The 13,273-nt window shown below is 40.0% G+C and overlaps 1 protein-coding gene across 1 annotated transcript in view; it reads left to right on the plus strand.

Moving 5' to 3' along the window:
* The window catches only part of TTN (titin), a 308,399-nt gene that overhangs the window by 125,539 nt on the left and 169,587 nt on the right, over nt 1-13,273 (plus strand). Inside the window, exons 128-141 of the mRNA XM_039494704.1 lie at nt 641-928; nt 1,088-1,375; nt 1,937-2,227; nt 4,511-4,798; nt 6,103-6,195; nt 6,314-6,599; nt 6,968-7,151; nt 7,586-7,675; nt 7,776-8,043; nt 8,141-8,401; nt 10,159-10,368; nt 10,470-10,547; nt 10,656-10,682; nt 11,584-11,631. Coding sequence (XP_039350638.1) covers nt 641-928; nt 1,088-1,375; nt 1,937-2,227; nt 4,511-4,798; nt 6,103-6,195; nt 6,314-6,599; nt 6,968-7,151; nt 7,586-7,675; nt 7,776-8,043; nt 8,141-8,401; nt 10,159-10,368; nt 10,470-10,547; nt 10,656-10,682; nt 11,584-11,631 — 2,700 coding nt within the window. The remainder of the gene's footprint in view (nt 1-640; nt 929-1,087; nt 1,376-1,936; nt 2,228-4,510; nt 4,799-6,102; nt 6,196-6,313; nt 6,600-6,967; nt 7,152-7,585; nt 7,676-7,775; nt 8,044-8,140; nt 8,402-10,158; nt 10,369-10,469; nt 10,548-10,655; nt 10,683-11,583; nt 11,632-13,273) is intronic.

The raw sequence follows: 13,273 nt of genomic DNA on the forward strand, positions 1-13,273 counted from the left end.
CATGTTACCAAGAATAAAAATTTACTTTCTTCAGGTGTGGTGTTTCAGGAAAGAAAAGTATTTTTTCAGAAACACCCAGTGTCTTTACATGACCAGTTAGAAACTACCCATGCAGCATTCATTACCTTTCAGTAGCAAAGAACTGGCTGGGAAGAAATTCCCAGGAAATTGTCCTGTGCTCTCTCTAAGACATAGAGGCTTCTGTGTCTTACCCTTCAGTTTGGGGCATGTTCCCAGTTATTCTTCTTGCTCTTTCCACTGTAGAAAATATGAGACCATTGATTAAACATTAAGGCTAAGTTCTGCCTTCATTTACAACTTTGGAACATGGACTTCAATGAGACAGGAAGGGTTCAACTGGTTGTACTCTTCCTAGCATCCCTGGGCAGAGCCCTCTCTTCACACCAATCCCCAAACTAAATGGTTTAACATATAATCTCTTTGATCTTTTGTGGGCTTCTTACTGTTTTATATTAGGCATGTTGGTTAAAAACGATAACTGGATCGTCCAGTATCTTCTTGTAAATCTACCCAATCTATACCACAATAGGGTATCTTTTTAGGCAGTGCTTACTGGAGAGTTCACCAAAGCTGGATAACTTCCCAAAGTTTTCATTGTGCAATACTTCTTTCCTTGCAGAGCGTAAATTTCCTCCTTCATTCACACGAACATTGAGAGACATTCATGAAACTATTGGCTTACCAGTTACGTTTGATTGTGGCATAACTGGCTCAGAACCTATTGAAGTATCCTGGTCTAAAGACGGCGTACATATCCGAGATAGCTACAATGTGCAAACCTCCTTCTTGAATAACGTAGCAACTCTCCAGTTTTTGCAGACTGACAAGAGCCTTGCTGGGCAATACACTTGTACAGCTTCCAATGCTATTGGAACTGTTTCTTCCAGTGCCAAGCTCGTGCTTACAGGTTAGTTGGTTATTAAATAATTTCCCTTCAACATCACCAGGTCATTTTAAAATTTCCATCTTAACTTAAAACAATAAGTGCAACATTTGTTTAACAATATGGTTTAAGCAAATTGATCTTTTAAAAGCTATACATTTTGTTGTTTCTTTCATCCTGTAGAAGGGAAGAATCCTCCATTGTTTGACATCCCAATTGCACCTGTAGATGCTTTTGCTGGGGATAGTGCTGACTTTGAATGTCACATATCAGGAACACAACCAATTAAGGTCACTTGGGCAAAAAATAACCAAGAGATACGGACTGGACGAAAGTACCAGATTAGTTATGTAGACAACATAGCTTATTTGACAGTTCTGAACATTGACAATGCAGACTCTGGTACCTATACATGCCATGCTAGCAATGAAGTTGGAAAGGACTCTTGTGCAGCTCAACTTAGTATTAAAGGTATTGACTGATTCATGTGTATGAATTCCTTTATATCTAAAATAAATAAATCATCTTGTTGCTAGATAAGTTTGATATCATCTTTTCAATATATGGATTAGAAGAAAATGTGTATTGAAGTATGTATTAGGAGGAACTGAAAGGTCTTTGAAGGAAAGTGTGGGGAGAATTGTGAGGAGGAGATAATGTTTTCTTTAGTCTACTTTCTTTGAAAGTTTACAGACTTTTTCATTTTAAGTGATTTGTACAAAATCTGGTTTGTTCCTTGTAGTTTATACATAGGGTCTTGATTTTGTTTAAAGAAGGCATTTTTCTTAAAAGCAGTGTAAGTAATTTTTTATTACTTTTTAAATAGCAAAACTCCATATCCATTTATACAGTGTGGTATTTTCCTGTTCCAAGAATGGTGTTCTCTGCATACTTTTTGTTTAAAAAAATGTGTATACAAACTGTTTTTTAACAACATATAGTAATTAGAGGTATTTCTTGAAAAGTCTTCTACTGAATATATGATCTTAAAATTTATTTGTAGAATTTAAGGACTATGTTCATTTCTTGCAGAACGAAAAATTCCACCTAGTTTTACAAAGAAACTATCTGAAACAGTAGAAGAAACAGAAGGGAACATCCTTAAACTTGAAGGCCGGGTTTCTGGTTCTCAGCCTCTGACCGTTGCTTGGTATAAAAACAATCAAGAGATCTATCAGAGTCCTAATTGTGAAATATCATTCCTAAACAACAATATACTTCTGCAAATTAAGAGTGCAGCGCAGGCTGATGCTGGTTTATATACCTGCAAAGTGTCCAATGAAGCAGGAAGTGTATTGTGTACTTCTTCCGTTGTTATTAAAGGTTAGTTAATTTCATATTTTGCCTCACTGTGGTGTTAGTTTTCTTTATCAACATGTTAGCTGTCAATATACGCCTTCCATAGCTAATCAAATAATTCTCTCTAGGAGTCTTATCTTTAGGCCATATATAATTGTGTTCGAACAATATTAAATTCAATACAGTTTACACAATGAAATAATGGCCCCAATTCCTGCTTTAGATACACAGGCACAACTCTCATGAACTTCAATGCGAGCTCTGTATTTCAGGATAGACTTTGGGCACAGTATTTCTATTCCTTTCACCTTAGAATATGATACAAATAGTATACAACAAAATAGTGACTGCTTTCCTGTAGCTTTCTATATTTTATTTATAGAACGGTATTACACAAACCTTGCTGCTATCAATACATATTAGTAGCAAATAATAACCCGACACTGTGCATGCTATGAATGGCTAGAGGTTTACAATATGCCATAATTATTCCTGGTAATGAAACAAATTCCTGACCACACCTGGAATATTTGTTTGTTGTTTTTGTTTTTGTTTTTTACTTTTTGCATACTGTCCTTTGGGATCTATCATGCATACATAATCCCAATTTATCATATATCTTTGGAAGTCCATACCCTTAATATGCATTCCGAGCATAGTACATAATGTATTTAGAAAGTATTTTGTGAATTATTTATCTAGCTCTTAACAAGTGTAGTGCAAACGCACTATCTACTCCATTGCATGTCTTTTTCTTGTACATTTGTTTTTTTCCACTTTTCCCTACTGCAATATGATGTGTGTCATACTTTAAACAGTAACGTCTAGATTACTCATAAAAATGAGCCTATGCTGACACTTCATTTGAACCTCCATTGGGGTTTTGCAGGGGAACTGCATCGAATGAGCAAAGTAAAATGTGCATGAGATGGTTTTATTTTGGCCTATATTTACACCTGTGCAACTTTCACATAAACTAACTAGTTTGGTCATGCATACCTGAGGGTAGAGTTGTGACATACCTGCTCTGCAAATGCATGATTGCCAACCCCAAACAAATAAATATTTTAATGGGTCCAACACCCTGGCCTGGTTTTCAAGCACCTGCATTGCCAGGTGATTTCATATGGAACAGTAGTGCTCATCTCCTCCACACATCAAGAGTCATAAGATAAATCTTTTGTCCCTGCCAAATAGGACAACCAAACTGAGGAGTAGCCAAGTTACATGTGGCTAATCTCCACGTGGTGCCAAAAATACATCAGGCCATTTTATCTTCCTGTATTTGCAATCGTGATTTTTCCAAATTCATCTGCTAATGCATAAGTTCAGGATGGATTGAACCTCTGCTCTTCCCATTACTTTGCCTTTTATATTATGTCGAATAATATTGTGAGATATTATGTGATGTCACCCAAGACATACATTTAACACAGTAAAAATTTAAAACCTGTAATACTGGTTTCTTTTTGCCTATATTAATGTCAATAAATTTGCTCGCGTATCTTTCCCACCAATTGCATTGTCACTGTTCCTCACTCTTGCTGTTGAGGGCATCCAGGATGGGATTGAGTTAAACCACAAAAGCAAGCAATTAATTTGACTTTCTAGGTTAAAGTCAGATTAATGTTGCTTGAAAATTTATGACAATGATGATGAGGTAACCAGTTATATCTGGTGTGAACTATGAATTAAGATTGTAAAAACAGATCAGCCTGAACATTTAGTGATCTAAAAACTTGAGGTCCCATAATATCCATCAAATCTCTACTAATTTTCTTTTCAGGTAATGACAGTTTTGCTGTGCAAGATGTGCAGCTTTTCCTTCATTGTTGGAAGGTTCAGAACAAATGCATATATGTCTAAATTTTGTACAGCCAGAGCAGTTTGCTGTGGTAAAATGGAGTTCAGCAATAATTGCTTTTGTAATATATTGCATTATTTGGTCTTATAAAAAGTGCTTAAGCAATATTTGAAGAATAGCAGTGGTGCTTTAGTTTTAATATTCTTTAAGAATGAGTGCAAATTTATACTACTGCACTGAAAGAAGATGGAATACATAAAGCTCTCTTCTTGCATGCTTGTGAAAAAGTACATTTTCCATATTATTTTTTCTAATACTATGTAGCATTAGTATTCTCAGAAACCAGACTTGTATATATCAATACACATTGCTTATCAATCTCTTACTTGTAGATACAACTGACTTGTTAGAGTCAAGATTTCATTTATTTCCTGTGTTTCTCTCTCATGTTCATAACACACATTTCTTTCTTGATTATTTACTAAAATATTTTCCAATTCCAGAACCAAAAAAGCCACCAGTGTTTGACCAACCTCTTAGACCAGTGACAATAGCAGAAGGAGATATTTTGCAGCTCAGCTGCCACGTCCAGGGCTCACAGCCAATCAGGATTCAGTGGCTGAAGGCTGGGAGAGAAATAAAAGCTTCAGATAAATGCAACTTTAGCTTTGCTAATGGAACAGCTCTTTTGGAACTCACCACAGTTACTAAAACCGATGCAGGCGAATATGTGTGCAAAGCTATAAATGTGGCTGGAAGTGACTCTTGCAAGTCAAAAGTGACAGTGAAAGGTATAGTAAAAGAGAAAAACCATGTCTTGTGATGGCAGTTTAAACCAAAACTACAATGCTCACATCTTTGTTTTCTGTGAATTAAGTGGTTCATAACCAAACAGAAAATAACCATTGTCTTTGTAAGTTCATAAAATATTACGTAATCTGAAATACTGGCCTTATTGTAGCATTATATTTAATGATAATTAATATAACAACATAAGTATACAATATATACATTAGGAGGTCTGTGTCAAATGAACATTAGATCCCCACCCTGAGGGTTTAGAATTTAACCTTGCAGACAAAACAAAGGGTTTGAGGCAAGACCAAGCCGACAGAGTGGGCTTCAGTCTCCAGAGCATGCATGCTCCATGGGGAAGATGGGGGTTTAGGCATGTCTTGTAGGACATTACTAAGGGAATTTGGTATATTGTCAGGGAGAGTGCTCCATGCCTATGTGGCACCATGAGACACAGCACAGTCTGGAGCGAGCCAGCCAGACAGATAGTAGAGTAAGGAAGAAGCCTGGGAAGCACATAAGAAAGAATTCTTTGCCCTGCTCAGAGGCAGCAGTGCAATTAATTGGGCTGGGCTATCTCAGCTTCAACCCACATGGCCCCCTCACTCAATTGAAGTTAATACAGTTTGGGGATGAGACTCTCTCTCTCTCTCTCTCTCAAAGATACTTTATTTTGTTTCCCATCCTATAGCATCTGAGCTCTTCAGTCATGAACATATTAAGGTAGCACCACCCAAGCATGGAGGCAGCAGTGGCCTACAGCAGTTTAGTCACTTTAAACTTCTAGCTGTAGGTTGACAATAACTCTAAGGAACCTTGTAGGCCAGGTTTTTAAGAAAGGAGTACTAAAGAGAAGCCCTTTGTTACTGTCCTGACCTGGGAGTTGCTGGGTAACCAACTAATCAGCACTTTTGAAAATCAGGCCACTTATTTATGTGACCAGCTATGCATTTAAGAATCTAAATTAAAGTGATCCATTTTAAAAAAAATCAGAACCCGAGTCTGATGTCATTTACATTAATGTAAATTAAAATTTACATGCTGTAACAGAGATCAGAATCAGGCCACAGTGTCTGCTTCCATTTTAGGAATCAAATGACAACTTATTGAAAGTCATTGGAAAGTACTTGGCATTTTTTCTTTCACACATGGACTGCATATACTGATTTAGTAAATGGATTTAGCTACAATAAAAATATCCCAATAGTACATCCCTTCCCTTCAGCGGAGCAAAAAGAGTTGTTATGCCTGAGCTGTTCTATTAAACCCTCCATCTTAATTCCTTAAACCTATTTTCCAGAAAAACCAGCAGCTGCACCAGCAGCTAAGAAAGCACCAGTGGATGGAAAGTTGTACTTTATCTCGGAGCCTCAGAGTATCAAAATTGTGGAAAGTAAGTTCATTCCCCAAAAATGTCATCTTCTCTATTTGTTGTATTTGCAATATGATATTATCTCCTGCTGTCTTAGACATGTGAAAGATAAGCTTTTTGATTTTGTATTTTTCTATAGAGAGTGTTGCAACATTTCTTGCTAAAGTTGGAGGTGATCCAATCCCAAATGTTAAATGGACTAAGGGAAAGTGGAGACAACTCAACCAGGGAGGTCGCATTTTCATCCAACAGAGAGGAGATGAAGCCAAACTAGAAATAAAAGATGCAACAAAAACTGATTCTGGAACATACAGATGTGTAGCTTTTAATGAACATGGTGAAATTGAGACCAGCGTCGAACTTCAAGTTGAAGAACGAAGAAAAGAAGAAGTAATTGAAGGAGATCTGAGAGCAAAACTGAAGAGGTAGGCATAAGAATCTTTTCTAGATCACTCTGTAGTCTATACAATGGGGGATGCAATTGTATCTGTGGTCCAGAGGCAATTAATTAGTATTCACAACATATTGAACAGACTGACACCAATTAGATATAGGCCTTGATCCCACCAAGACTAATTCATATCAATAGTCTTTCAGTCACTAAGAATCCCCTTGAAGTCATGAGTAGTGAGCACTTATATGCCTAATAGTTTGTAGGATAAGGCCCCTCCAGCACTAACCTATAGGCTCACTCTATACCAAACAATTTTAAGCAGACTTGGTTTCCCGAAGGATTCTCTTAGAAAGGAGAAATATTGTGCATGTTTTCTAATTAATCCCCTTGCTTAAATAGTACTCCAACCAAAAAGAAGGAAGAAGAGGAAGAGAAGCCCATTGATATCATGGAACTTCTCAAAAATGTTGATCCTAAAGAATATGAGAAGTATGCTCGCATGTATGGAATTACAGATTTCCGTGGCCTCCTCCAAGCCTTTGAGCTGCTAAAGCAAAGCCAAGAGGAAGAAAGTCATGGATTGGTAAGACCTAGTCAGACTGTGGCATTGGGAATGTTAAGAGTAACATGGTTTCTGGCACCAGGCTTGATGTCCTAGCTGTGACATTGCTGTATGCATAAGAGATTCAGATTCCAATCATGACCTTCTTGTCTCACTCTGCAATCTCCCAGTATGCTCAAGCACTGGGTGATGCAGTACTGCTACCAACAGTGACCTTTCTGTCCAAGTAAGTCCTGTCCCCATGTTTTTGTCCAGAGGATCTTGGTGAAATGGAATCTGTAAGATTGGCTGGTGAGGAGGTTAAAGTGAGCTATGGGTTTGCAGAAGGTTCATTTAGAGAGATACACGACTCTCCAGACTTGTTGGGGGGAGGAAGGGACAGATATAAACACGTGGATCCTAGCTATTTCCCAGTAGTGTTACTTCATGTTAAACCATGTCATGTCTTTCTCCAGGAAATTGAAGTCACAGAGAGAGTTCGCAAAGGAGAACAGGGATTTGAGGAACTTGTATCGTTTATTCATCGTAGAGTCACACAGACAGAGGTGACATGATGGCTTTGACTTGATAGTAAAATATTTAATCACATAATAGGAAGTGTGATCTTGGAATGAAGACTGAACCTTTTAAAATCATATTTTTCAGCCTATTACTCTCATCAGGGATATTGAAAACCAGACCGTTTTAGCAGATGAAGACGCTATATTTGAATGTGAAATTAAGATTAATTATCCAGAAATCAAACTCTCCTGGTACAAAGGAACTCAAAAATTGGATTCTAGTAACAAGTATGAAATAAAAATTAAAGGTGATCAGCACATACTCAGAATCAGGAACTGCCAACCAGCAGATCAGGGGAATTTCAGAGTTGTCTGTGGTCCACATATTGCTAATGCAAAGCTAACTGTGATTGGTAAGTGTACATTTAAAGTTTCTATTTGAAAGTATTTTATACTCTTTAATTTAACACTCAGATATCTACTAAAATATGTATTTTAACATGCTAACAGCACCTGCAGTTGAACGGAATCTTCATGATACTGCTTTCAAGGAAGGACGCACTTGTACCCTGATTTGTCAGTTCTCTGTCCCAAATGCCAAATCTCAGTGGTATAGAAATGGAAAAGCCATTAAGATAGGAGGAAGATACTCAACACAAGTCTCAGAGAAAATACACAAACTAATCATCAAAGATGTTAGAACAGAAGACCAGGGACAGTATACCTGCAAGCTTCACAATCTAGAAACAACTGCAGATCTAACCATTGAAGGTTTGTAAACAGATGGAAATCTCTTTGTTATGGTTTCTTGAAAGAGTTTCTTGATGCTCAGTTAACAGAAGTTGGACCTGATAGGAAATCCTGCTGAACCATTCCTTTTAAGGAGATACCACTGCCAGGATAACCTAATAATATTTTATTTGTGTAATTAATATGACCCATTACTCTGAAACACTTTGATCTGAAAAAAGAATGAGGAGTACTTGTGGCACCTTAGAGAATAACAAATTTCAGATGCATGCAGGGGAAAATACAGTAGGAAGATATATATAAATACACAGAGAACATGAAAAAATGGGTGTTGCCATACCACTCTGAAACTTTGATCTGAGTTATGTTTATCCTGTTTAGTCTCCTTTTTCTGAGATGTTTATATTTTCCTGAGGCTTCAAACTTCTAAAGTGCCTATACACCAAGCATTCTTTATCTTTTCTTAATTGCTTTAATGACTTCTCTTGAATACTTCTCACAATACTCTTGTTGTGGCAATACTCTTGTGTCTTCTTAACTTCACTCCTAAATGAAGCACTTCACAGGAGATAGAATGATGAATACACATTTCTTTGTATTTCTTTTTTCTTCATTTCCTTTTTCAGTATCCTAGTAGGTGTCTGTTGTTTGTTTATGGAATTAGAATAAATTATGTACAGTAACTCCTCACTTAAAGTCGTCCCGGTTAATGTTGTTTCGTTGTTACGTTGCTGATCAATTAGAGAACATGCTCATTTAAAGTTGTGCAATGCTCCCTTATAAGGTTGTTTGGCAGCTGACTGCTTTGTCCACTGCTTGCAGAAAGAGCAGCCCATTGGAGCTAGTGGGTGGGAGCTTGGAACCAGGGTGGACTGGTATCCCCCTCATCAGCTCCCTGCTCCCCTAAGTTACCTGTGCAGCAGCCACCCAGCAGGCTATCAATTGCCGGGCAGTTCAGTGGCCCCTCCCCCCACTGCCATGTGCTGCTCCTGCCCTCTGCCTTGGAGCTGCTCCCGGGAGCCACCTGCTTGCTGTGCAGGGGGAGGAGAAGAGGGGACTAATATCAGAGTGTCCCCTTCCCACCTGCTCCCGTCCCTCGCTTACCCCATCTCCACAGAGCGGGGGGTAGGCGGGGGACGGACACAAAGGACTCAGGACAGAGGGAGCTTGCTAGCAGCAGCAGCTGTCTCAACTTGCTGATCTACTTAAAAAGGCAATGTACTTAGAGTGCAGTCAGTTTACTTAAAGGGGCAATGCGCATCTCTCTCCCACACACAGGGTATGTGTCTCTGTCTCTGTCTGCCATGCTGTCTCCTCTCCCTCCATTTGTGCTGCCTTGTAGAGTGTGAGGCTACATTAACAACAATGTGTTAATCCTTAAGGGCTTAGCTGAGTGCTTGTTCATCATTTAGCAGTAAGGCATTCCCTGGGAAATATCTGACCCTGTTCCACCCTCTGACTTCACCACCTCAACCAGGCTTCACAATTATCATAGCTGTGTACAGTATTAAATGGTTTGTTTAAAACTTATACTCTCTGTGTGTGTGTGTGTGTGTGTATATATATTTTTTTTCTGGTGAAAAAAAATTCCCTGGAACCTAACCCTCCTATTTACATTAATACTTATTGGGAAATTGGATTCGCTTAACATCGTTTCACTTAAAGTCACATTTTTCAGGAACATAACTACAGCGTTAAGTGAGGAGTTACCGTACAAACCAACAAAGGTCTATTGCAACAAGGATAACTAATATATTTTTATTTTGTTTCCAAACCAGCTGAGCCCATTCAGTTCACAAAGAGCATACAGAATATAGTGGTGAGTGAACACCAATCTGCAACCTTTGAGTGTGAGGTCTCTTTTGATGACGCAGTTGTGACATGGTACAAAGGCTCCACTGAACTGCGGGAGAGTCGTAAATACAGCTTTAGAAGTGAAGGTCGCTGTCATTATATGACTATCCACAATGTCACTGCGCAAGATGAAGGTAACCTTAATGGGATGTTTCCATTGTCACTGTTTTTTCTCATTGTTTGTGTTTTTTAACAATCAACATGAGGTATATACCAAAATGCTTTCATATTCCAGGTGTGTATTCTGTAATTGCTCGTCTTGAACCAAGGGGTGAAGCAAGAAGCACTGCAGAGCTCTATCTGACAACCAAAGGTTAGTGCATGTAGTAAACAGGTTTGAGAGTGTAGCTACATACAAGATCTGAAATTGTGTGCTGGAGAGCAAAAACATTTTAAATATAAATCTGTTGTTCTTTTGCAGAAATGAAACTAGAAGTGAAGCCACCAGGTAAAGAAAAAATTGAGAACATGCCTATGAATCATTTGGCACTGATTTAATTTTGTGTCCTCCTTTATTTTTTGTTTTTGGAACCCTTATTTCTGGATTTGGTTTTAGTTCACCAACGCTAATATGCTGAGAAGGAATTTCCAGATCTATAAAGGAGGATTTTTCCCATAGGTAGCAATTGTGAATGTTGTGATGACTCCACAATTATTGAGGAATTTATGGGCCTGGGGTCCTCTTGCATATTATGGGAAGCCAACTTCCCCCCTTTCCTTGGGGCTGAGAGTAGACAGTTAATTGGGCATGGACTTACAATGCAATATAGTGAAGGTTAGGGAAGGGGTAAAAAAGCAACCAAATAGATGAATAATATATCATAGACAAGGAAAGTGATCATTCTAATTATACATAATAATCTTCCTTTCTGTGTGTGGGGGGCGGTATGAGAAAGAGAGAGAACCATCTAAAATACTAGAATCTAATTTAAAAAAACAACCAGAATATAAGGATTTAGGGTGTGATGCAATTAAAATGATAATAAAATTAGGTGTGTGTAACTTGGCTAAACTATGACTGAGGAAGAGGACATGATAATGATCCATATGCATTAAATGATCCATATGCATATGTTAAATCAAAAGAGAAGGAAAAATTGCACAAGGTGGTCCAAGAGGATATAAACAGGTGTAATGGATGAAACTGAAGAGAGGAGATATAGTCTGAATGTTTCCTAATGCTGAGGAGTAACAGCCTGTAGAACAGTTTCCTATGGGAAGAGGAGGAGGTCCCATCTCTTGAGTTGTTTAAAATTAATCCTTAGAAAATACTGTGACCCAGTCCTAGGGATTGGACAAGTTCATCAGAATCTCTACTTTATACATTCCTATATATTTTGACTTTCCAGATGTTCCTGATGCCAGAGTTGCAGTTCCAATTGAAGCACCAGCTGAAGGTAAAATGAATAACCAGATTTTTATAATGGGATTTCTCTTTAGAATCTAGGCAAAGGTGCAGTGGGCAGTTTGGAGATTCAGGGAGCTCAGAGAAAATCTAGGATTGAGCAGTGTTCAAATTCACCCCTCTCTGTACAAAGCTTGAATGATCAGGGTTTGCTGGGGGAGACAGTGGCACTGTTGCTTCTGGTGCTGGGTGTGCAATAGTACCCATTGACTTAAATAATTGTCAGAGTAGACTGGTCAAGTAAGTATGAGCGGGGGAATGGTCCCACTATCATGGGGAACTTTCCTGGCTTCTGTACTACCCTGGGGGAACCAGACAGTGAAAAGATGTGTCCTTGCTCCAACTCCCTTTGCCCAGACGCCTGCCTGACCTTGAGGACTCCTCTTTCACTCTCCCATGTGGCAACCCTTGTAACCCCAATAAGGCAGGGTAACTTAGGACAGGGGTCATGGTGTCCCCTCTCCAGGGTACTCTCTCTACACTGGCCACTTCCCTTACCCACTGATCATTACATTAAGTTTAAATCAAATACAACTTATTAAACAGCAACTGTAAACAAAATAAGGGGAAAATGGAAAAGGTTAAAGGGGCTGCGGATGGGGAATAACACAGAAAATAGTTTCAGCTACTGAATAAAAGTTCACAGCCTATTCTTCACATGCCCCAGGCCTCCCTCCCAGGATCTGGCTGTGCTATGGTGATGCAGTGGGTAAAACACCTACTCAGATGGAAGCTACACGCTCTCTGACTCTAGGTGGCAGGACCCTTCTCCCCAGCATTGGCCCTCCTGTGGTTCAGGGCCCCATTTTCCTCCCCCCTTGAGTCCGGCCTTCAAGGCCCTCTTGCCTGGTGATGTCTCCCTCCACTGGGCCCTCTCCCCAGCTGCTCACCACTCTTGGCTCCAGTATTACTTGTGGCACAGAAGATATCCACTGCCCAGCTCTGGCCCTGCAGCTCCCTGAAGTAGCTCAGCCCTGGCTCACCGTCAGCATGGCTGGTCTCCACTGCTCCAGCTCCCCGGCTCTGGGCTGCTCCAGTTCCCCAAGTCTGGCTACTCTGGCTCAGTGCTGCTGCTGCTCTACCTCCCAGACCAGCTCTGGCTGCTGCTGCTCCTCTTCCAGCTTAGCTCTGCCTTCTCTGTCTCTGTACTCCTGCTCTTTCCCCAGCTCCACTCTGGCTGCTGCTTTCTTCTTAGCTCTGCCACTGCCCTACTTTCGCTCAGGCAGCTCCAGCTCACATGAAAGATGGGCCCCAGGCTCTAGACTCCCTCATTGATCTGCCTACCCTGTCAATCCACAGACTTGGAGCACTGGCCCTGGGGACTGTCAGTCTCAGGATTCTGATTTCTCTTTGGCCCTTCCCCCTTTTCCTGGTATTGGGAGAAGGCCAACAAAAAACCCTGCATTAAGTTTCAGTAGGAGGCCAACAGCCCCCTTTCATTAGGGTAGATTTTCAGTTCCCACCAGGGCCACCCAGAGGATTCAGGGGGCCTGGGGCAAAGCGGGGGAGCTGTGGCACTTGTACTCACCCGGCGGTGGTCCGGGTCTTCGGCGGCATTTCGGCAGCGGGGGGCCCTTCAGTCGCTCCGCGTCTTTGGCAGCATGGAAGGGCCCCCACCTCTGAAATGCCGCTGA

The sequence above is a fragment of the Mauremys reevesii genome, linkage group 11 (genome assembly GCF_016161935.1).
Source record: "Mauremys reevesii isolate NIE-2019 linkage group 11, ASM1616193v1, whole genome shotgun sequence".
Taxonomy (NCBI): domain Eukaryota; kingdom Metazoa; phylum Chordata; order Testudines; family Geoemydidae; genus Mauremys; species Mauremys reevesii.